Raw genomic sequence first — 26,105 nt, 5'->3', positions numbered from 1 at the left:
ACAATTCGAGGAAAAAGTGAAATTTACTGAATTTTGTGATTTTGCTTTCGGAAATTTCGATTGAATAACTTAATAAATTTTTCTCTTCTCTAGAGAAAAATTTAACAAAAAACCCCCCCCCCTCTATGTTGAAATTTTATCCAATAAAAAAACCTCATACGTGACCGAAATTTAAGAAGCTCACTCTGATTGGACAAATGACGAGAGTCAAGTCTTCCACGACGGATAAGTAATTTACATGTCACTATGGGAACGGCAACACGTGGTTCCCATGATTCCTGGAAATAAGAATAACACGGAGCGGGTCTTTCGATTCTTCGGGTAGTTAGTTACTCTTGAGTGATTGAGCGACTTTTTCTATTTTCGTTATGAGTGCCGTTCCCTATTTAGGTTGCAAGATTAGTTTGGTGTCCAAGTCGGAAATCAGGTACGAGGGGATTCTGTACACCATCGATACCAAAGATTCCACCGTAGCCTTGGCGAAAGGTAAATAAAAAAATACAACGATTATGCTGTTAATTTCGAGTCTTCGTTGATATTTATTTAACGGTATCTTGTTATGTAACGAATTGTTTTACTCGGGGGCATCACCGGGTTCCTGGGGTCCCCGGCATCCTGCTGCGGGGCTCGTAGGCTGGGACCTCCAGGACCATGTTAAGAGCATCGCGGGCCTCCGGGTCAAGTGGGTTTTCTGAGGCCCTACCTATTGAATTATAGAAAATTTCAACCGGATCTCATTTTTGCGAGGCTCCTCTTTTGAGGCTCCCGGGCCCATGCGTTAAGACGGCACTGGGCCCTCTGCCAATTTTTCACAAGCCTCTATTTTGCAAATTTACAGTGTTTAAAAAAAAAAAAAAAAAACACTAATAAAATTCGTTTCGGGCCTCAAGGCTTGGGGGGGGGGGGGCGGGTTCGTTAGTGTGATCGTTAGTCCTTGTGGGTATATGCAACCAGATAGTCTGTCGCCCAGGGCAAATCGGAATTTTTGTGGCCCTTGCATGTCGAATAAGCAGTTAAATGATGAATTCGGCTCTCATTCCGGTGCAGCACCCGGGGCCCCCTGATTCTGTTCCCCAGTTGCAGCCCTGTTTATGTACATGCCTGGGGCTCATCAACAACCGGGGCTCTTGTAATCTTCCTATCAAAGATGGGCTGACCAACAGGGCTGGATCTTTAATCCTTCAAACCATTTGCCCCAGAAGGTGCCAACTGAAATTGGCAGATTTTTTAGGGCACTAATTGAAGGGGATGGTAATTTTTATCATCGAAGTATCATTTGCTTACTTGCTTACACTTGAAAAATGTCCAGAACTGGCCTTGCTGGGCAATCAAAAACCAGGACTAGAAGCCTGTCAGCCCCACCCTTGTGGATCGGGGAAGGTGGGGGGAGGGGCTTTGAGGCCAGAGCAAGCAGGGCCATCTTAAGAGCATCATGAACCCCTTGGGTCAAGTGATTTCACTGAGGCTCCACTTAGCCTATTACATTATCAAAATTTTTTTTTGCCTGGGTGGGCCCATATGTTTAGACTGCACTGATAACAAGATCCAGTTTTCAAGAGTAAGTATGTTAACTGTCAGGCAGAGGGCTCAGGAAAATTGCTTTGCATGGGAAGGGGGATATACAATACTTTAAAGATCGGGAGGGAGGAAACGGCTATAATATAATCGGGAGATTCCCCTTAGCGACTTTTCTTTTTGAGAAGACTTCCCTCCTAGAATTCTTTCCTTCTAAATGACATTGCTATATAGAGGGTAGTTACATGTTTTTGTATTACTGCATTGTTTGACTGGTTTCATAAACATCATAGCTTTTTTCTTCCTGCTTTGTACAGTATATATCGTCAACGTTTTTGGAACAGCTATAGTATACCAACTGTGGATTAGGATTATATTATAGCTGTTCGAATAGCATTTGTTTTTTATGCTGTAAATTCACTATGGAGTTGCCATCAAAGATCCCAATCTAGCTCCTTGTTACAGGATGTGGGGCTATGCTTTCTATATCTAAATTAGCTTGTACAGATAGCTTAGTTGCCATGTAATTATATGGCCCTGGTTTTATTTTTTAAAACTGACAGTTGGAGAATATTTGTGATAAAGATTGGGGGGGGGGGGTCCCCCAAGTGATTTGGTTAAAACTTTTTTTCCATTTATGTCTGCTCTGTCAGTGGACTCAATCCAACTCGAGAAAGGTGTTCTTAAAAAATCTCTAAAAGTAAGTTGCACTAGTTTCTGCCCCATGCGTGGATAACCTTATCCGGTCCACAGATCAGTGCAGTCTTAATGTAATTCATAGGTCCTGTCTCGGGTCTCGCGATAAGATCTAGTTACAGTATTTGATAGTAAGTATGTAAACTGGTTGGCAGATATTTCTAGTCAGTTAGGAGGGGGTGGGAGGCAGGACGCTGCTGAGATAATGCCATAGTAGACTGAAATTGGCGTGCACAATAGTGTAAAGCCAGAAATTCTTCCTTTCAACTTGTCATGAAAGGTTCCCATGTTCAACATCTGTTACTGGCAGGGGCCATTGAAGCATGTGCCCATTGCTCACAAACTTTCAGGACTTAAAAATTGGCTGTTTCATATTTTAAACCAGTACTACCAAGTCCTTTATATTAATTTCTCTTTTGAATAAATTTCATTAAGCTTTCTCTTGGTGGGAACATGCTTATCAGGTTTGAATGGTAATGACTCGAACATGTCTTACCATCCAGTTAAATCTTTTTAGGACTTGAACGTTTACTAGGACGTATAGGACCTATATCCCCATTAGTATTGAGAGGATTAAGTAGGAGGTGTTATCAGGCCTTGTCATTTATGAGGACATGTCTTTTTATTTTTTTATCATATTGAGCTTCGTCATAGGTTTTTGGAATTTTTCTTTTGTCTTTATTTCTAGGTTTTCTGAACAATCTTTCATTTCTCTCCTGAAGAAAAAATTTTGCTGCTTAACTTTTTATTGTTTTGTTTGTCCTTTCCACATCACATATATTTAGATGCTTTTGATCTTTTTCTGATGTGATATTAGTTAATTATCCTTTAAGCAGGACATTTACTATTATAGCCACAACTCTGCATGCTCCATTATACTAGTATTATGAAAGTCCAAGAACAGTGCTAGAAAGAAAAACAATGCATCCATCCTGAAAATACTATTTTGCTCGACAACAGCTAATGGGTCATTTCAATGGCCATTTTGTGGTTCCTCAGCAATTTGATATTCCAGGGTGTCCTTTGTAACTGGCTGGGAATATTAACCTATCAATTTACGAGGGTGCGTTAAAATAATTTGAATGGTCTCTGAAAATATAAGAAATAAAAGGTATATGAGCAAAATACCTTTTTTATTAGCCTTTAAAGCTACAATATACTTTTGATAACGGTTCTGAAGCTGCTGAAAACTTTCAGCAAAAGCTTTCTTTGTAATCTCTCAAAGCAGAGATTTTGCTCTTGTAATGATTGGATGTCCAGTACACATCTACAAGATGTAGGCCTTTTAATCACTTTCTTGAACCAGGGAAACAAGTCTCTGCAGGAGACCTCGTTAATCCCCAATTCTTTGTCTATCGTAATTAAAGTCAGCTGCTGATCATCTAAATGTCTCACACTCGTTCGATGATCTCTAGTGTTCTGCTTGCTGATAGTCAATCGAACATGGCATCAACAGTTTCTTTTCTGTCGCGGGAGTATTTGAACCAGTCATAAACATATTTTTTACTAGTTGCTTTTGTTCCGTAATCTTTTATTACCATATCATGGGTCTCCATCAATTTTTTTCCTATTCGTGTGCCAAGAAGAACATGTACAGCTCTTCTCTGCATCCCATCAATAAAGTCTGTCCCTTTTGTAGGTATGATTTCCATAACCTTACGATATATTTTAATCCAGGACAAACTAAGCCTCGGAAAAGCAGAAGAATATAACACCAGGAACAATGTTGAAATGAAAACTACTGCTTGATACATCTGATGTAAAAAAGATGGCAGTGAATTGTATAAAACTAAGACTAATCCGGTGATGCCAATCTTACTTTCTTGGGTCTCTTATTCCCTTGTTGAAGAACCTGGTTCTTTTTCACAAGAAAGGTTTTTCTTTTTGGAAATTTCATTGATATGACACACACCAAGCACATCAATTAAGTCATTGTGTGACTTGGATTTTTATGTTAAACTTCAACATAGCTTGCATAAAAATTATGTAGACAAATGATGTAGGTATATGTGCATTCACGATTGGTTTCTCGTATGAAATTTCAAAGATGGCGTGCATATAGTCGAAAACATTAAATGTGTTCATAATTTTATGTTATGGTTTGAGAAGTGTAACAAATTATCAAAAGTCGATTCAGTTTTCAGTAATTCCAGTAATAGTGTATACATATGGTTTTCTTCATTGAAATAAACTCATTTTATATAAATGGTTGGACTTTGCAAATATTTGTTCTATTCAGATTTGCATTTTTGAAATATTTATTAATATAGATTTGTGTCATTTTTCTTGAAATTTGGTTTTCGTAACAATTTTCTATAATTTGTTATAACAGTAAGGTCTTTTGGAACTGAAGGAAGACCTACAGACAGGCCAGTTTCACCTAATGACGAGTTGTACGAATATATCATATTCAGAGCCAGTGATATAAAAGATCTCCATGTTTCTGAAGCTGCCAAGCCTCAGACAGTGTTAACAGCTGCTGGTTTGCCCAATGATCCTGCCATTGTCCAGGTGTTTGTAAGTATATAATAGCATTCCACCAACTATATTACAGTACGTTATACCATTTTTGTGGTAATGCTATCATGTGGCCATAGTGACTCAAATTTGACCTGGGAGAAGGGAATAGTGGGTCGTCGCCTGAAGTTGGTTTTCTGTGGATCCTAGCTTTGAGGCCTGAATGCAAGTCTATTTTCAGGTTATAGTCTCAGCACAGAGCAACAGGCATACAACGGTATAATTATTTAATTGTTGAATCTAGGTTCTAGCTCAAAAATAGATAGCAGCATTAAAAATTTACACAACAATAAATACGCACCTCAAACTATCAAGTACACATGGACATTTCCAGCATAACTCATTGCATGGTAATTGCCCATGGCAATGTTGCATCAGCTGTTATATATACCAGGATTCCTTCCAGAGAATTGGTGTAAGAGACATAAGTTTTCACGAATAACAATTCTTTTATTAATTAAAATTTAACTAAGGGGAACGTACTATTAAAATTTCTTAATGAAGAAATAAAATTATTTTTACAACCATACCACATCAAGTACAGATGTTGCAAGATCAGAGTACTCTGGGTATCCCATAAGGGGCCGTTCAAGTATTGCGTCAATAATTTTCCAGCTATTTTTGACTCTCCTCGCCCCCCCCCTTATCAAAGTTTCGTCATCGCTGTCCCCTACCTCCTATCACATATTGGTGGGACCAGAGACTGTACGTGGGATGGGGGACATAGGGGGCTTTTGCCCCCAAATGATTAAAAACATTTTTTATGCAAAAATTTTTTAAATCAAAATAGCCGAAGAAAATCTTTTTATGTTATTATAATCAGTTTGTTAATTTCAATGCTATTCAAAGGCCAATAACTCAATGAATTTCTTAAAAAGAAATTGTGATCCACCCTCTAAGCCATATAATAAATTCTTGGCCAGTGGACCAAATGTGACCCGGGGGTTATCTGATGTGGTCTGTCCTTCAAACCTAATTTTGTAGAAATGAACTAAGCGGGGTATTTACAGATCGCTTAGGTGACCCATGCCACAATTCTAGAGCATTTAGGTGGCCCGCGGCATATTTTCAGATCACACAAGTAGGCCTGTGGAACATTCACAGATCACTCAAGTTACCCCCGGCACATTTCCAGATTACTTAAGTGATCCGCAGCATAATTACGATCACTTGAATGATGCGTGGCACAGTTCGAGAGTACTTATACGGTCAAACACATTTCTAAATCACTTGAAGGATGCATGAACTAAAGTGGTTCTCTAGGAGACTTATCAATAGGGGGATTGGTTTGTGGGGGCACCTGAACTAACACGGTTCAGGATTCCATTAAGAATATTTCATGTTTATAAAGGGTGATTTGATGGTGTAAGCATCATCCAAACCTCCCTTGTCAGCAAATCGAAACCTCCTCCCCATCAATGCTGACGTAATGCTTGAATGACCTCTAATCACCATTGCAGGTGCAGATCGGTAGCATGCACACTAGTGACATCAGTGAACTAGTTAAACCCCCGAGCATGTAAGCCATTCAGGGCTGCAACTAGATGTTTAGTCACCTGAGGCAAGCGTGCATTTTGACGCTCCCTTGTATTGTTGATCATTTGAAAGTTAGATCAGTTTCCTAGGACATCCTGTAACTACCGTTTGAATTTCAATTTAGTCTAATTTTTTTTCAAAAACTTTGAAGAGTAGATGGAGATTGACTCTCTTGTTTTTCGGACACTTGTTTTAGAGTTCGTTGTAACAGATTTTTCATTGTTATACTGGAATTGCGCAATACATTGTTGCTATGTAAATTGATTTCAAGGATTAATGTTTTCGTTACAAGATTTTCACTATAACTGTTCATTATAATGGGATCAAAGTGCGGTTCAACAAAGATTATTCACATGGTGTCATGGATGGTTGCACAGATAAGGCAAATAATCAACTCCCAATGAACTGTGGGCGAATTGTATTGTTTAGGAAGACTGGAACAAGCTAGTACAGTCACTGGTGGGATATATATTTATACCCATAAAAAACATTAAACTTAACTTTAACTTAAACATTAACTTTGCTCCAGAGACTGACAGCCTTCAGAAAAAGTAATTAAACAAAAGCCAATATAAAAAATCTTCAGATAAGATTTACATAATTGTTCACAAAAGTTGATAACTTGAAATATAAAAGTTGTTCTGGCAACAATTATTGAAACAGCGATTTCATTAAGATTCATACTTCTCACAGTATGGGGAATGAAACAGTAAGTATAACACAATTGTGCATGATCAAATCAAGTGAAATTAAATATTTTTCATAACATTTCTATTATAAATGAATACAAATTCAATTATATGAATATATAAAAAATAACAAAGGGGCAAGTTCGGCCTATTCCACAACCCAGGGCCAGAACTGGGGGGGGGGGGGAACATAAATTTAGGGTGGGAACAAAGAACAGATAAAAAAATTATAGAACTTTACAGTTGCGAGGTAAAATGTTTGTTCCTGGCGGCAAAAATCTTAGTTATGGCCATGCCACAAGGGTCTAGAATTTTCCAGCAATAGACTGGAGTTGTGCTTGGTTTGAAAGAATATTCAAAGAGTCTACCAAGGTATAGGTAGATTATTTTTATATGTATGTATATGTATATATGTGCGTGCATGTGTCGTGCGTGCGCGCGCCCGCCTCTTTACATTTAAGACGGATCCAATTTGTGAGGTGATCTCTTCGGGGTTTTCGAAGCAGATTTTCATAACTGTAATGGAAAGTGTTCCTACATTTACCGCACTGGATTTTGTCATCAGAAATCGTAATCGTTGTACCACACGAATCATCCGCCATGACGAACGCTCTTGTTTATGATGGTTGATCAGAGCTCTCGTTACGTTAATATTAAGTAATTCATTAAAATTTCACCTCACTATGTGTGTTATCATAACAAATTTGCTTGCATTATTTAGAGTAAGTGTACAATTGTTGAGGGGTAAGTAGAGTGACTGCCTGTCACCAGTCATTATTTTATGTGATTGTGGGTTTGAACTCGGATTTTTAATAAAAGAACCATTTTTTTGATTGTGTCGATGACAGGTTTATCTTTCACTGTGTCTGTTTTAAGGTTGTTACATATTACTGACATGGTATTTTTGCATCAGAGTAGTATGTAGCATTGTTTAGGTAGGTTTAATTGAATATGTATGACTGTTACATGAGTTAGATGTCACTCAATGTTCTACAAAAGACAACTGGAAAAAATTTTTCACTGCCATTTTGAGAAGCATTTTTCTGACTATTCCCACAACCTAGGGTTAAAGGAGTTTAATCAAATTCATTCAGATGACTGTTGTCCAGTGGGTTTTCCAAATCTTTTCATTGCTGAAGTTTCCATACCCAGTGTAATTTCATGACTTTTTTTTTTTTTTTTTTAAATTCAGTGGCTCCGAATAAATTCTAATTTTATGTTTGTTTCCATAGCATTCTTCATCGCCATTGCAGTCATGTCCGATTTCATATTCACAGCCTCCATTCGGTCACATGTGTGGCCTGCCTGCATTCTCACACTATCCCAGTCAAGTGGCATTTTCACATGTGCCTTCTCTTTTCTCCGGAGGTCATGGTAATCTCTATTCTTTTTGAAGACTTCTCCACAAATGAAATGCATTATGTTAGATTGAATGTTTCTGATTTTTTTTTTTTCTCTTTCAGGAATAAAACATTTTCAAAATATTAAACAGCAGCCTTTTAATTTTTCTAAAATTACTTGTCACAAGTAGATTTTGAAAATTTAATTTTACCTGGTCTGTATAAAATTTGATAAAAATAATTGAATCATTTAGTTTATGTTCTAATATCCATGTTACTTCTAATTTTGTCAGTATTAATAAATGGCTAATTGTATTCAATGAATATATTTTAAGTCAATATCAAATTACAAACAGGGTTTTAGAAGTTTTATGCATTGTAATGAATTATGGATCGTGGTTGAATTGCTTTTGTTTTAACACTTGACTTATTTTAAACATGTTTTGCGAAACCAAACATTGTTTTTTGCCATGTTTCAAAGAAAAAATATCTGAATCTGTCTAACTTGGTTAATTCGAAGCTCAAGGGAACAGAGCAAAAAAGTTCAAATTATTTGAATTATCTAATTAATCAATATAATTTTTTTTCGCTAAAAAATCAAACTCTCAATGACCGTTTGAAAATATATTGAATGCCATCATTTATTGTTCCTTCATTGCTGCAATTCAACGATACCTGCATCCATGCGAGTCTACCACTGGTTTTTTCCTGCAGTTAAACTGGAAATGTGAAACTCGTTTGGACGTGGTGAAAAATATTGCTAAGCTACATTTAATATTCTAAAACAAAGCAAGCATAATATTAGACAATCTCCAACACATTTTACCAGACAACTAGGATACCAGCTTTTGAACACATTCCATTAATGAGTGTATGCAAATCTCTCCCCTTGTAAACTCCTGAGTAGTTGCATCTGTCACTGCTAATGAAGTCCAGTAAAATCTCGACTGCTCACGAAAAGACAAGCCAGTGTGTGGGACTGATAACGAAGCATTGCTTCTCACAGCCATGGTAAAAAAATTCAGATTTCTATACTGACTTTTCTGAATCAAACTTAAAATTATTTAAAACATTGGGGGATCTAATTAAACGTGTAATTTCAACATTAATTCTATGTGTATAAAAAATTGATTTTCTGTATGTATGTTCTCTATACAAATCTACGATTTTAGATCTATCGTCACCAAATTTTACATATGTCAAACAGGACCAGACTTAAATGATAGGCTACTTTAAAAGTTCGTCAGAGCTGGGCAAGAGCCAGAAATGGGCAAAAACTATCGGGCAACTATAGTTGCTGGGCCTCAATCACTTTCAGAATGTTTACTTTGGTTACTGTGGTTTCCTAGCAATGCGTTTCAGATGTGTATATGCTTTTTTATAATGGTTCGTAACTTTTTCAATCCTCCCAGTAATGAGAATTTGAATAGATGTCGGAATCATCATGAGTAGAGCCCGCACTGTATGGATATGTGCATATGCATTTGTATATTTTGGCCTTTTTTAAAATTAATGCATATAAATGCATAAAATCAATTTTAAGTATAATTACATATTTTTGAAGGTTTATTTAATCTCACTCAATTTTTTAAAATCTTTCAAATATTCTTAATATTTTCATAACATGTTTTTCCCTGCAGGTGAAATTTAATGAATTAATACATATTTATAAAGTATTTTAAGAATAGTTTTATTTTAAGTCTTTTCTAGAGATATGTCGGTGTTAAAATATTTTTTTAGAAATAGTGTGGAAATTTTTTTTCTTACCGGTATTTTCGTTATTGAGCAACTACATCAAACTGAAAATTAAAAAATATGTAGAAGTTATTTGCATATGTGATTTTTATGTATGTATGTGTGCGTGTAAAATCACACACACACGAGAGGGAATATTTTTTTTGTAAAGTACATCTGCACTAAGAAATAGAAAAGATGCTTTTTTAAAAACACATCTGCTTTTTTTCTGCATGGAGATTTTTAATGCATATTTTCTCATTTTTTGTACATATTTTAGAACTTTTGACTTTTTCAATATTTCTAGTGTATATTCTGGGGTGTTCAATGTATATTTTGGCATTTTAAGTGCCCATTTTTCATTTATAAGTGTATATTTGCTACTTTTTTAGTGTATATAATCCTGGCTCTAATCATGAGCATCACTTTGAGGGTCAGGCAAAGGATGATCCCTATAGAAATCGGTGTTAACTTTCTACAGTAAGATCGGCAATTTTATTTCGTGGGTTTTCCGCCACATCAATAATTTTAAAAATTGTATTGAATTCTTGATTTTGAAATACAAGTTCGCATATCTCAGCGTAGTCCAGAAAATAATTATGAAGTAATTAGCCAGACCTATTTTGGAGTTGGATATTCATGCAATAACATTGATTTCTACTTTTTATTTATATCTTCTCAAGCATGAAAATTGATGTCTCCATATTGTCTTTTAATATTGAACTGCATAAATTAATAGTTTAGGTTTTAAAATAAATTATGGGCCTGTAAAGTACATCAAAGAAATTCCACAGCTTTAATTAAGCATTGTTTGAAGCAGAAACAGACAGATGGATAACTTCAGATTTCCCCCTGAACTTCAATACCTAGTGGTCCTTGAAAAAGAAAAAATTCATTTATACATTTCTTTAAATGTATATTTGTTTCTTTTTGTGAGTTGCGCAGGAAGTTAACATATTGGTTAACTTGGGCACGGTCTGTATGTGCTTTAAAAAAAAAAAGGAAATATAATGTGATCCAAAAAGTCTCATTAAGAAAAGTGGGCAGTGCTGGGTATTATAGCTAGTTTACTCAAGAACAATTATTAAAATTTGTGTTTGCCTGTATATATATAAATCTTGACTAAAATTTTTGATTAGTTAATGAAAGTCTTGTGCAATTGATCTTTTTTAAAGTTGTTACATATAATTTAGTCTTGTTCAATAAAGGTGCTCGTTCTTCTGGCACATCGTCACAGTCTTCTCTCAGGAAGAGCCCAACAATAGATGCTGGTGTACAGGTACCAGCTGAAACTATTCATGATAAAGGATCTCAATCAAGTTTACCTGAAACGTCTAGGAGTAATAGTTCAAGAGATGTGCGTCAAACATCGTCTGACCTGCAGTTGTCTAGGAGGGTTGCAACAGCCAGGCAAATTCAGAGAGGAAGGGGTTAGTTTTATGATATATATATCTTGAATAAGCATAGGGGATTTAAATTATATTTTCAAATGAAATACCAATTTTTTTCAATTTTTTTTTCCCACAGTGATTGATACATATTTTGAAAGCTAGAAGAAAAAATCAATGGGGGGGGGGTCTGGTATAGTTTTGGGGGTCCTGTATTTTTATATATTTTGTGGGTAGAAAGAAAGGCACTTAAAATTTTTCACATGTTACTGTAAAATATCTAAGGATACTGAAATATATTCGTATGAAGACTTAATTAAATGTAAATTGATGGGGAAAAAAACCAATGAAAATTTCAAACACACAATTTTTAAATTCAAAGAAATAATTGCGAAACAAATAAAAATTAGAATGTAATAAAAGATTTCTGAATTTTCGTTAGTGATCAGGCATCGATGAGTCGAATAAAAAAAAAAAAAATAAATAACTGATATTTACAGCACACCAATAAAAATTCAGACTTTCTGAACAATAATTTCAAAATTAGTTCTTTTGTAGATGAAAATTCAGAATTTATGAAAGAAATTATTACTGTACGTGCAGGGTAATCCAAAATGCAAGGCCTGGTGTGATTACACCTGCCGCACACCCACTAAGGGCGGCTCTGTATACAGGATCTTATTGAAAGACATGCAAAGCCTCAAAAATCGCAACATTTTAACAATCACAGCTCTACATATTCAGCAACAAAGTTGTCATTAGGTAAGACATCTGCCTGCAAATTAGAGATAATATATAAAGAATATGACCTTCATTGCCTTATGTGCAAAGGCAATTTTAAAATTTTATTTTCAAACTGACTGCAGTAATGAATGTTTAAAGTTTTTTACACTTATGTAAAACTACATATTAAAAAGTTAATGTGCAGGGTAACCCTTTAATACATTATACTTTTTACATACCCGTTAATACTTTTCTGAGATTCTTTCACTCATTTTATATTGCAATTTTAGAGGAAGCCATTGCTAATAAAATAAAAATTAAATAATTGAAAAAATTACTTTTATAATTTAATTTTCAAGTTTTGTCCCATAAGATCTATTATGAATAGGTTATATTCTAATTGTGGTTAGTGTAAACATGGCCAACCCTTCTTCATGCCTTGTCACAATCAATACCATTTTTGATGCACGAGTGATTCTCGAAATTTTAACTGACCAAAAATGTCTAGCTTTTATAGGGTATTACTATTTTTTCCCTCCCCCCTTTTTATTTTTTAATAATTTTTATTGTCGTTAGAATGCTTATTTATGTGATTCTATTGCATGGTGCTATTGGTACGAGATGATTTGGTAAATCTCTTGTTTAGGCATGTCTAGACGCATGAGAGGTGGTAGAGGAAGGGGAGCCAACATGTCTGTTAGGATTCTGGAGCCATTGAGGTTTGATAGCGAGTATGATTTCGAGCAAGCTAATGCTGAATTTCAGGAACTCGAAACCAAGCTTGCTAAAGCAAAGCTGGGCAAGTTGTATTTAGTTTTTATTTTTAGCTATATATTAACGTTTAATAAATCTCAAGTCATCATGACACAAAAAATTAAAATTGGCGCCTAAATTTTTCTATGTGGTTATTAAATTAGTTGGTACAACATAATTTTTGGAATTTGTATCTGTATATTTATATTGGAAGGGGAGGGGTTGCCATGTCCTGGAAAGTTTAAAATATTTTTAAATTATTTTTTCTCTGAAAAATGTTTAGCTTCTAAAAAATTTCTTGTGCCTAGATTTCTCGGAATTTGTTGAAAGCCTAGTCATATATGTATTACCTAATGTATTTTAAATAAATTTCATTTGATCAGAACTTGGCACACATATTTTTTGAATTTACCACCAAATTTCTTGGAATCCAAACCTAATATTTTTTCTAAAGAAAAATGGTTCTGAATGATTTTTTTTAAAGGGGAATTAATATCCCCTTCGCTTGTTAATCTTCTAACTTCATGAAAGTTATCTTCCAGACTTCAATTTAGCAATTACATAAAGAAAATTTTAGGTGCCAATATTAATTCCATAGTTGCCATGGCGATCGGGTTCCTCAGATTTGTGAGGCTCTGTATTTAATAAAACTTTACTTCTGCGATCAATTATATTTTTCAAAGTACTTTCTGAGTAAATGTACCATTATATACATTGTGCCCTATAAGACCTAATTCTGCCTTTATCTCAACCGTTCATCATAGAGGTATGGTTCTAATTTTAAGAAACTCAAAATTTTGAGAAATCAGTTTTGCATCTGTTGTGAATAGTGTCGCAAAATAAAACTTTTTATACATTCCCCATCCTCTAACTTCCAATAAGAAAATTGCTACCTTGTCTCTTCTGAGTGCAACCAAAAAAAAAAAATTAAGTTCAAAAAGGTGTCTTTGCTTTCTTCCAAAGTCATCCTTCAGTTTTTCCAAGGCAGGAAAATGCTGTAAGTAAGGTTTTGGAGACCATACCTACAGAGGGACATAGACTTGGTTGAAGGGTGGGGTGCAGAGAAGAGCTACGTGTCCCCTTGTTGACGCAAGGGACGAGTTATGAAGAGAGACTTTATTTTTTTTGGAAAGACGTTTACATTGAAACAACGCAGGTGTCAGAGATATGATCAAAGTGTTTAAAATTTTCAACAAGATGGATAGAATTGGCCATGAATTATTATACAGTCGGTCGACTGCTTTGACAAGGGGACACCAGTATTGATTGGTAAAGGACAATTTTTGGTTATGGTGTTGCAGGGAATTTTTCTCTAATATAGGGTTGTTAATAAATGGAATAGTTTGTTCCCCGGCCATAGTAAATTCTAATATAATCAGCACGTTTAAAAAGAAATGATAAACATGTTGGGATAAATCGAGAAGCTATCTATACTTAGAATAAGACAACCAATTGTATAATATTTATCATGTGTATGTATGTTTTTAATTGGGTTGCTGTATTTTAGAAATAGAAAATCTGTATTTGTTATAGGTATCTTTTCTCAGCCTCCTCATTGGGCATTTTCCTGTTGTGGCCTTGTATTTATATTTGTGGCATATTTATTGAGATATAGGATTTTAAAATCTAAAAAGTTGGGAAAGAACGGCATAAGCTAATGGATAATGTTCTTTTCCCTTATTTATGTTATTGTGCTTAGAAACCTAATTCTTTTTCTTGGGCCCAGAAGAGACTGGGGTAATAAACTTTCTTACTGAAGTTGGAGGATACAGGAAACATTAAAAAAAAATTAAATTTATTTTGTGACTCTATTTTCACTCAAAACAGATACAGGAAGAGTTTTGAATATATTTCGAGTATTTTTTATGCATAAATTGAAACCATTTTCCTTTATGTGTGTGTGTATACACCACAAAGGGTTGAGATGAAGGCCAAATTAAGACTTGCAGGACACCCTGCATTGTCCAAAACCACTGCTCTAAGAAACATAAAATTGAACGTTAAATTCAAATTTTGAACCTGGTGAGCTATGGATTGTCAGGCTATTTGAATTCCTGAATTATGAAAATTTTTTAAGCTGCTTAACAAGATACCATAGTTTTTCATTTGCACTGTCCACATGTGGAACTTGTTACCTGGTGAGATTGTAACAAAGCCTACAATCCATCGGTTTGCTTTAAAAAACCATAATCTCTCTTTACATTTTTAATGCTATGCTTTTTGTTTTGCAAAGAATTTTCACCTTTTATCATTCTGAGCCGGTTACTGTTATGTCGTGTTTTTAACTTATTGTATTCTTTTATGTAAATTTACATACACCTCTTTTAATAGTTTAGAATATTTTTTTTTATTTCTTTTTATTTTACTTGTTTATTTTTTTCCTTTTTTGTGATAAGATATCCTTAGCCTCCTGCCATTCACAAATAATATATAATAAATGAATACTTTGTTTTAATTTTAGATGACTCTGGAACAGAGACACTTGGAGGGGAAACGGAAGACGATGCCATAGGTTACAATAGACAGAAATCCTTCTTTGATAATATCAGCTGTGAAGCTTCCAGAGTTGAAAAAGGGTGACAAATAATTATCTAAATTTTAGATAATTAAAAAATTGAATTGTGGTGTATTTGTATTCAACAATTTTGCTACAGTGGACTGATGAGAGTAGTTGAAAATATTTGCGGACCAGCAAAAATAGAAATCTTTAGTGGGTTCTTGAATCATCATAAGTTAGAAATAATTTAGACTGCTAAAAATAAAGAACTGGGAGATATAGTTGGGCCCACTTGTAACAAAGTCTGAAAAATGGCAAAACTATTTGTTATATGCAAACTTGATTATATCTGTACTGATTTGAAAATTATATGTTTGAGCAAAATGAAACATGATTTAATGCACGATATACATTTTTCAATAATCTTGGTATTCTGGAAATGAAGATTAAATTGAAATTTTGACCTTGATTAGTTCAAACTTGTTGCAATTAAATGCAACATGACTTATTTTTCATTCCGCTGAGCAACTTAAGAGTTAAAGTTTGGTATTCAATCCAAGCAGGATCCTCGGTAAGCGAGAGTTTATCCTATGAAGAAGACACCCATAGTGATTTTGACACCCAGGTTTAATGCATAGGGAATTTTCGTAATTTGCTTTGTTTGCTTTTTTCGTTGGTAGATTTTTCTGAATGTACTTATAAGTAATTGAACAATTCCTTTCTATCATCTATAAATTAACAAAAAAAAAACTGCCTGCCATTTCCTTCGAGAAGTTTCAGAATCTCAAATTATATGTATATATTCACTTTAGCTTTTGAAAACAAAGCTATACAGTTAATTTTTCTAGAAACGAACATTGTTTTTGGGCTTGAAACTAACAAAAATTAACTTTTGTATACATCACCATAACCAATGTCTGAATCTAGCTAAAGATCGACAAATGTGTACAAAGTGTTTTGGAGATTAGATTTAAGGGGATTTAATGTCTTTTCTATAATTTAAAAAGGTTTTTCTGCAAGCAAAATAGCATTTAACTGAAGAGAACAAGAGGATTTTATAGTACTCAAAACGTCCTATTAGAATATCTTTCAGGCATTAATTGTACCTACACACTGTAGAGGTGAATTTATAGATAAGTAGATCAAGATAAGATTACAAAGAAATTAGTGTTTGTGGAACCGGTTGAAAAATTATTGGTGTATTTTGCTGAAATCTATGTTCGTTTGTAAGCAATTAAAATAAATATAATCTGTACGATATTCAGGAAATATGGGGAGACATTTTCAATATCCATGCTTTTTAAGAGTCAAACTGTATAATTGAGGACCAGTAAAACCCAAGTGGAAGAAATTATTCAAGAGCTTACAGAAATAAATTTGAAATTATGTATGGCCTGGCAAAAAATAAATGGGAGGACAAATAGGATCTCGACAGACCTGCTGAGATGAAAATTAAAACCAATATACAGAGTAAAATATTTATCAAATCTGAAATTGCAACTTATTTTCTTAAAGCTAAAAACAAAGTAAATTTCGAACGTGTTATTGAAGCTTCCATAGAGAATAATTATGAAAATATGACAAATTTAATTTTCTTCCCTTTTAACTCTAAATTTCTTGTCACAAAGACTATGTGAAGGTGGCAATAAATTGCAGAAAAGACTTGGCAGTGTTGACCTTTATATTTTTCACATTGCTCTTCATAAACTAAAACTTTTGGTCTTTTTAATTTATTAATTTAATATCGTAGCTGCCAAGTCTCCTAAAAAATGGAGGCCCATGAATTTCGATCATAATTGTTAAAAAATCCTTTACTTTTTGAAAATTATTACCCTAACAATTTACCTGGAAAAAAGACTTGTGTTTATTTTAATCTCTGAAATGACGTCACAAGCGTAATGTAAATTGTGTCAAATAACAAATATTACTTTTTGGGAGAAAGACTAAATTCGCCAAACAGCCAGTGCCAATTCAGCCTTTTGCCATCCAAAATTAATGAGATGACTCTTATCTGCTTTAACTATATGCCCTGTTAAGTTGGTATATCCAGTTTTGGACCTAGACCTGTTTTTTTTAATTTTTTTTATTGACCCGATTTGAGAACAGTAATGACTGGTGATTTTAACCTATTGGTTGGCAACTTGGCTATGGCTTGTTCCATTTTTAAAGTTTTTAGAAAGGGGGGGGGGAAAAATCCTTACGTTTTTCCCAAAAAACTTTTCATAATTTATTTCTGTATGGTATTTGGATCTGTGCGAAACCCCCCATAATTCTCATCCTACAAAGTTTGTAGCTATGTAATATATGAAAGTTTTATTTATATAATTTTAGTTTTGCAATACTATAAAAAAATTAATGATATGAAGCCATTTAACTTTAAGTTTAGATTTTTCTTTCTGTTAAGGCTAGGAAAAATCTGCTACTGAATCTGAGCTACTGAATTTTTATTTTCTCATGGTGACTATATTGAATTGTGATGTTTTAATGACTTGTTTTGTGGTGCTTTATAAATTGTTTCCTGTATTGCAACAGAAAAAAAATACTGAAATAAAATTAATCTTGTTCAGGATTCCACGGTTTGATTGGCGTGTTGAGAGAAAATTGAATGTTGAAACATTTGGTGTTCCAGTTAGCGATTCTTGGTTGCGCCGAAGACGTGGCAGAGGAGGCTATAGGAGAGGAAGGGGTCGCGGTAGAGCAAGTGCAACGGCTTCTACCACTATTAGGAGTTCTGAAGCTCCTAAAACTGGTAATTTAATTTTAATTCATTTAAAATTAAATTTTGGTGGCCTGGAACTTCGTGACAAACTTTTAGGGTGATATGTATAAGTCAAGGCAAATAACTTTTACTGTGGAGCTTTTGATCAAAATTGATTTATTCAATCTGTACAGAACAGTTGCGATATCAGAAAATAAAACGTAACAACACAATAGCTGTTCAAAATGGTAATCAAGGGTGCTGTTGCATGACTGACAGTGACTGAAGGAGAATGTGTCGCGCACCCACTCTTATTTTTGCAGAGGTCTGGTGTTAAGTTAATCTTGCTGGCAGCAACAAGAATCCTGGCAAGTTCTTTCCAAATCAATTGGTGTGCCACAGACTACCGATTCAAAATGGATTCAGGTCTTAGGAGCATGTAGACCATGCCACAAGTCTATTAAGACCAATACATTTCCTTCGATATGTTGCTCCTTGCTTGATGCTTCTCCCGTTGCAAACATAGTTTTCGACTAAATAATAGGGTTTCTACCCAAGGTTTCATTATGAAAATTATTTGTCTTGATGTGTACGGTCACCCCCTACAAGTTTGTCGAAGTTCTAGACCATCCTGCATTTAATTTAATTTTTAGAAATGATATACAGAATACATTTTTTTTTTTAATTCTTTGGGTATTAGAAATTATTTTTTAGTCTTGGATGTCCCAATCAGCATCTCGTTAGAATAACTTTATAAGCAAAGCATTTCACTTGGTTTAGAAAATTTATAAACTTACGGTTTTGATATAAGTATTTTTTCATTTGTGGAGATTTAAATGTTAACCCATCTGGCGTAACAGATCTGAGACACTGCCTTCACATTTTACTTTACTTAGTATTTCTTTCACTATAGTATAGGAGCATAATACACAATTACCTATTCCGTATGTTTTTTGGGAAGGGAAGGTGCAACCATGTGGAATCTCTTTATTGTATGTTACATAATGATATAGTACTGGGTGTTTGCCTTCAAATTGTGTGGTTTGGTTTTTATCACTTCATAAATTTCAAGATGGCTACCATGTGTGATATTTATGAAACTCCTTCCAGAGTATTCATACGTATCATATAGTTATAGGTCCTTTATTATGTATTGATATTAAAAACATTATTTAAATTTTAACTCTAGAACCGTGGCACTTTCGGTATACCTAGAATTGCAGAGTGGATCAAATTGGCCCCAACCGTGAAGAAACTGTTTCATAGTGAAAATAGGAACAAATAAGATTTAGTATACATCATTAACTCTGTTTACAAAAGCTTTTCTGTAATCCTATAATATGACAAAGATGTAAAATAAGCATATCAAATTAAGAAGTCTATAATATCATTGTCAAATATTGATTTCTTACTGTTAAGTGAATTTATGATGCAGTTTGGAGCATTTTTTAAAATTTTTTTATTATTCTTGTGCATTCAACGCATGTTGAAGTTGCACAGCCCATGCAAAAATTAAGTTGTTTCCACATTTTGATGTTACCCGACATCAAACTTTTATTTTTATTTCTTTTAATTAACAGTTACATGTTCAAGAGCCCATGAATGTTTCCTCTTGCACAAGGACAACACGTATGATGAACATAGCTCTTCAATAAGATTTTAGAGAAACTGCTTTTAAAAAATAGTTCTGGCCTTTTGTACTACTCTATACAAAATACAGAATTTTTTTTATAGCGAGATCTATACAGGATGTTGTAGAAAACGTGGATAGGCCACCCCCATGATGTTTACTTATCCCTTCGCTGAATATTTTCTGGCCATTTGATTAGCTGCAACTACAGCAAACTGTGTTGAATGGTAGTGTAAAATAATTTCTGGAAGTTTTTGGGGCTTCCACTGCTGATATTGACTGAGATGAAACGTGTTAAATAGTAAAACATTTTCGCTCTTTGAGGTTTTTTTTTTTCTATGTTCATTTAAAATATTTTTGAGAAAGGGCAACCACTTCCAAGAAAAGTGTACACCCACTTTTTCCTATAGAATAGTACGTTGGATCATTTTGACCCAAACTGCGGTTCTAGGTATAAGTGCTTATAGCTCTGAAACACTAAATATGAAAAGAATAAAATTTTCATGAATTAATATTCATATGATATCATAAAAAAACTAACTTTTTTTTATCTCTCCGCTTAAGTTTCTGAGATAAATGAGAAATAAGTTTGATTTGGGTCAAATTGACCCACTCTGAGGTTCTAGCGTTCATGATAAAGTTTGAAGCAAATTATGATCAGCATCGAAGTATTCGGTTGAGTCTTCATTATTAGTTAGGTCATCATGGTTGTAACGTATATCTTTGTGTGTGTGGAAGTGACATAGTTCAGTGCATTTGAGATTATGGGAAAGACATTTGCACATGGTGTAGCACACTTTCTTTTAACACAAGCACCTAATAACCTAAAGAACGTTTTCTCTGGAACACATGGTAGCATACATACAACATGTGATGTAGTTCCCTTGTAGCTTCCCCTTCACTGTAAAGTTAACCTGAAACAGACTGAGTGATTTTTTTCATGGCTTGCACTTCTGCTATGCTATTAAGAACTGTCAGTGAGTTTATTAGGTGTATCTAGAGATGTGAGAATATTCTCTGAGAACAAGAATATTCTCCTGGATGTAAAAATTGGAGAATCGAGAATATTCATTTTTCTTTTAAATAATTTGAATTTTTTAATAATTTTGTTTATATTGTGAAATATAAACCAGTTTTCATTGCCTGAAACATTTACAACAAAACAATGTTTGGTATAATCGCCCCCAATAACAACTTGAGTTCGAGAATATTCTCAGATCATGATGAGGTTTTTAACAGTTTGGTTATAAAGATTTTTAGAAACATTTAGATTATATAATACCTTAAAAAAATTATTTTAAAATTAGATAAGTTTTCAGAAATAAGTTTAAAAACAAAAGAATTAAACCAAAGTTGATTGATAAAGGAAGCTATTCTAATATAATCACTTTCATTCGAAGATAAAGAACTTGTTTTCTTCAATGCACATACACTTAAATTCTGTATCACTCGCATTTCTTTAAAAGTTGTGTAATTCAGCCATGTTGGTTTAATTTTCTTGCTTTCAAACCAGGGTTTAAGCTAAGGTCGTATTTTTTGCAAAATGTGAAATAAAATCGTAGAAGGCGAAAAAAGTAATAACTACTTTTGCAAAAATACATACAGGAGGTATGCAACGAGTAGACATCCAACTATCAATCATTACATTAGCATTGAAGCATTTTGCTAAAGCTTCCCCCCCCCCCCCCCATTTTCGCTTATTTGCGAAAGGAATTTTTTTTTATCCAGCTTAAACCCTGTTTCAAACTTTAATATTGTGGTGTCTACAAACTTCAATATTCCATCTTGATAGAGTTGGGGACTGAGAATATTCTCTCAAAGGACTACTGTTATAAATTATTAGAGAATATTCCTATCGAGAATAATGATTATTACATATATTCTTTATTACTCTCTGAAAAGATTTTGGTAACTGAAGAATATTCTCATCGAGGAGGATATTTCAGAATATTCTCTGAAAGGACTATTATCAACTTCAGAATAATTCTTATTTTCTATAAGAATATTCCCCAGTAATTTATGAAAATACTTATAGTTCTTCCATAGAATATTCTCATGGATATTATGTGTAACTATATTATAAATAACATAAGAATATTCTCATCAAGAACTTATAAGAATATTCTCCCAAGTTATTTATAATAGTATTCCTACCAGAGAATATTCTCATTAAGGAGATTCAATCTTCAATCTAAAAAATTACTCTCAAGAATTTTAGATCTCTAGGTGTATCTACCACTGGAAAACTTAAGATGACAGGTACCTGATTTGCTGGTGGTTATAAGGTATCAACAATACATTGCTGCTGGTGAAATGGCACGAGACGTATAGTGGCTTGATCCTCTTGTAGTTTAATCAATTGAGATCTATTTGCACACACAATTACTGTGTACCATCCAAGGCAAGCATTGAACATGCAAGAGTAAAGAATTCAAAAGTACCCAGTAACTTCAGATTCGTGTCAGGGTCGACTTCTTGACATAACCTGCAAAATGTGTAAACAGTGATTGATCTGCCTTTGAGTTCTACAATTGTTTCTCACTTTTGTGGGTACTTTCTTGAAAGTTGTTTTACATAATTTTAATTTAACTCTATTTATCTTTGCCCATAAATATGCTTGATAAGACTCAATTCACTCCATTTTTTTGAAATTGACATAAAAACCAAACTTCACAATTTGAAGGTAAACACCCGGTACTGTATCATTATGAAGCATATAATAATTCCATATAGTCACACCTTCCCTTCCCAAAAAACACTTTGAGTAGCTGTCTCTTATCTAGTCAGGTTTGAGTGTGTAACAGTCAGTTCACTCAAACTCTTACCGAATGTGAATGGTAACCAAAGTGATCTTTTGACTGCCAGGGCTCATTTCACCCGATTATGCAGTATTTAGAAATTTAAGTATTCTAATCCTCCAGTGCACAGGTTGGGTCTGAGACCCATGCAAACATGTATTTCTCATTTACTGAGGGTGACAAGGAACAAAATTTTCTTGGTGTTTTCACAAATTTCTCTATCTGCCTATTTGATCTGGCAGACACGGTACTCTTTTTTTCATCTTGTCCAGCTGCATTTAAATTTGTCCATAGGTTTTATGTCAAATACATTGTTTTTAGATTGTTTTTTCTCTATTTCTGAGATCCCACCTGGCAAATTCTCACATTTTAACTGCTTCTCGCTTTTGTGAGGCCCATGTTCTCTTGAGGCCCCCGGGCCATGCATTAAGACTGCACTGCATATACAAGGTGCACAGCTAGCACCTTGCACTGTAAATTACTGGTTAACTGTTGATTTTAGATATATATCCAAAGAATGTGGGATCTCGGATAAGTCATTCATATTGCAAGGAGTTGTATAGTTATTGAAATGAATTTTTATATGCCCCATAACTTCCAATTAGAAAGTTGTTGCCCTGTCTCTCCTGAGGCTACACAATTCTGTTTTCTAGTGTAATATTTGTCAAGATATTTTAATTAAATTGGGAACTGCATAAATTGGAACTTTTCGATTCAGTTATTTTCCCCAACTTTTCTTTATTTTTAAATTCAAATATTTCAGGGATGCACCTAGAAACTTGTAATTTTTTTTGTTGGCCTCTAGAGGCAGGGTAACAACTTGTAATTGGGTTTGAGTACAGGGGTGTTTGTATAAAAAGTTAATTTTTTATGTTAATAAATGTACAACCTCTTGGAATATAATTTATCTGAGGTCTACATGTAACTGGATTTTTTTCTAACTGGAAATATACCTCTAGAGTTAAAGGTTCTCCAGTAAAATATGGTGTAAGGTGTGTGTGCAGGGTGTATATCGAAGGCCACACATACTCGTGTTTCTGCCTGTAATTCGTCTGGAATTTCCCAGAGTAATGTTTACCAGGTGCATGTACAGTAAAGTGAGTAGGGGGTCACGGCTGTCCTTACCCGATGTGGTAAGAACTTGAGTCCTGATGTTTGCGGGGAAATATGCATAGAAAAATTTGTGCGTTAGTACAGAATATACGAGTGCTGAAAAATATTTAAACACAATATCTGTCTATGCAGAAAATCAAAACTGTCTTCTTAACAGCCGTTGCAAGAGGACAGTTTCAATTTTTGGCATAGACAGCAGTCTCCTTGTTATGAATACATTGTTCATGCGTAAAAAAAATATTTCTTTGCAGTAACTTTTGGAGCAGACACCATGGTTACTGTGGAAACAAAAGATGAAGAAGCTATTGTCTCGATCATTGAAGAACGTCCTAAAGTAGAAGAGATACCAACTATTGAAATTGTTGTCGAGAAAGAAGAGCAGCCAAAAGTGTGGGAAGAAGCTGCAGTGTAAGAAACTGAGTTGTATAACTGATGTTTGTTTTATATTGTTTTGTGTAACTAGTCTATGCAGGCTTGTAAAGATATGCTGAATCGGTTAGTAAGTGTTATCTTATGACCTGCTGCGTAAAATGTGACCTGTGATACCATTATCGTTTGGTGTGCACTGAATAGCTCAGTAAGTGTAACTTAATGGTTTGGATAATTTTATTTTTCCCCGTGATATACAACAATTTTTGTTTGGAATAATTTTAAGAGCAAGTCTGTTTATATATATTTTTTTGAATGCTGATTCAGTAAAACAGCATCTTCTAATGACTTCTGTTCTATAAAAGCACAGTGCTTTGTTTTTGTTATAAGTTTTGAGATTTCAAGGTTTGAAACTATATACATTTTCTATATTAAAGATTTTTCAGATATCTTGTGCAATTACTTGAATTTATTCTCAAGGAAATTACATTTTGGTTTGCTTTTATTACACCCTTGAATCCAGAAAACTACTATATTTTCTACAATTTTTTTCTTGAAAAATACAAGGAGTTTCAAAATTTGTGCACATCATAGTTTATGAATATTTTTTCAAATGATTGTGTTATTTTCTACTAAATAGTACATAAACTTATTAAAATTAATGTTTAAATTCATAAGTTGAAAAAAAAAAAACTTGTGCTCATATGTCTGAAAAACACCATCTTTCTTTACCCGATTACTCAAAAGCTTGTAAAGTCTGCGAGAATTAATGCTGGATATTGCTTTCATGTTAGCCTTGAGTTCATCTATCGTATGTAGATTATTGCAATTTGTCACATTTTAAGATAGGCTGCCTTTTTTTTGTTAATTTTTTTACCATTCATCGCTGTTCAGGGAAATGAAGTAATGTCAGTGTAGATTTTAGCATAGACAATGGAATTGAAAAAAAATAGGCCCCACAATCTGATGGCATGATACAGCGCATTAATTTTTACCATGCAAGCTATTTATAAATATGAGCATTAGTAACGGACCAATACCAAAATTTTGGGTCATATTCAAAATATGGCGTACTGTGATGAACTAGACTAAGATCATGAAAGCAATATCGGATATTAATTCTTTACCTTTATTGAAGTTTTCTTTTTAAATTTGATTAAAACACACATTGGCTATTTAACAGAAAATAAGATTAATTATTCATCTAAGAAAATGTTAGCAAACTATGTGCATAAATCTTGGAACACCTTGTATATATTATATTTTCATGTGTGTATAAAGAACCTTGTCAAAAATTGATAATTATACATGGATAGTAGTATAGATATAAGCAAAGTACTCTTTCTTGCAAGTTATATAATGAAAACGACTTTGATAATGAACTAGATTGTGATGTAGATTGAGGTTCCTTATACACATTTAAAATATGGTAATAGTTAGATAGGGTACATAACCTTTGCTTCTGAAACTCCTACAGTGGTCTTGGCTGATAAAGACTTTTTCCCGGAATTTATTTTTTTGTCTCTACCAATAAATATGGTTTTGTGTAACAAACATTTGAGAGTGGATGCCTCACTAATATAATTTTTTTCAGCGACATACTTTGCCTATATCAGTGTATTTTGCTTTCAGGCTGAGAGTAGCACAAAATGTTTGGAATTTATAGCAGCATATTTGCTAACATGAAAGTAGTATTATTTTGGACCCTTTTCTTCGGGTAATTTTTTTTTTAAATTTGCAACCATGCTTGAAACTTTTGCACCATTAAAAAATAAAGGTTGTCGACCCTTTTATTCAATGATCAGATATATGTAATAGTTGACTTAGGCAATGCAGCGTAGATAAATCAACCAATTCTCATATAAAAGTATGGTTCACATTCTGTGAAGTTTCCTAAAAAAAATCCTAGGCCATAAGTATTTAAAATTTCACTTCTAGGTGGTGCTGTAAAACAAGTTGATATAACATTTAAAATGCAACACAAGCGTAATTGTGTGCTCAGATGGCAAAAATGCAACAAATCACTTTAAAATATGCATGACAAATTTGTAAACAATATTAAAAAAAAAATGATACTGTGGCTTTTTGATTAATTGTAATTTGCCTCTG

General features: G+C 33.8%; 1 protein-coding gene across 2 annotated transcripts; it reads left to right on the top strand.

The window, feature by feature from the left end:
• Window positions 1-274: 274 nt before the first annotated feature.
• Window positions 275-24,677, top strand: LOC149070617 (protein LSM14 homolog B-like). Of its 2 annotated transcripts, none has more exons than XM_089249088.1 (8): window positions 275-486; window positions 4,544-4,728; window positions 8,186-8,327; window positions 11,236-11,457; window positions 12,785-12,937; window positions 15,353-15,467; window positions 17,956-18,137; window positions 23,879-24,677. In XM_089249088.1, the coding sequence occupies exons 1-8, from the start codon at window positions 369-371 to the stop codon at window positions 24,037-24,039; spliced, it is 1,278 nt and encodes a 425-aa protein (XP_089105214.1). In that variant the 5' UTR covers window positions 275-368; the 3' UTR covers window positions 24,040-24,677. The 2 variants fall into 2 exon arrangements, with proteins under 2 accessions (XP_089105214.1, XP_089105213.1); XM_089249087.1 differs by having other exon boundaries at window positions 290-486; window positions 11,221-11,457; window positions 23,879-24,465.
• The last annotated feature ends 1,428 nt before the right edge of the window (window positions 24,678-26,105 follow it).

This window comes from Pholcus phalangioides, unplaced genomic scaffold (assembly GCF_987345545.1).
Source record: "Pholcus phalangioides strain wild (caught in Gottingen) unplaced genomic scaffold, Ppha-v1.0 ptg000021l_1, whole genome shotgun sequence".
Lineage (NCBI taxonomy): Eukaryota > Metazoa > Arthropoda > Arachnida > Araneae > Pholcidae > Pholcus > Pholcus phalangioides.
This window is presented reverse-complemented; position numbering and strand designations above follow the sequence as displayed.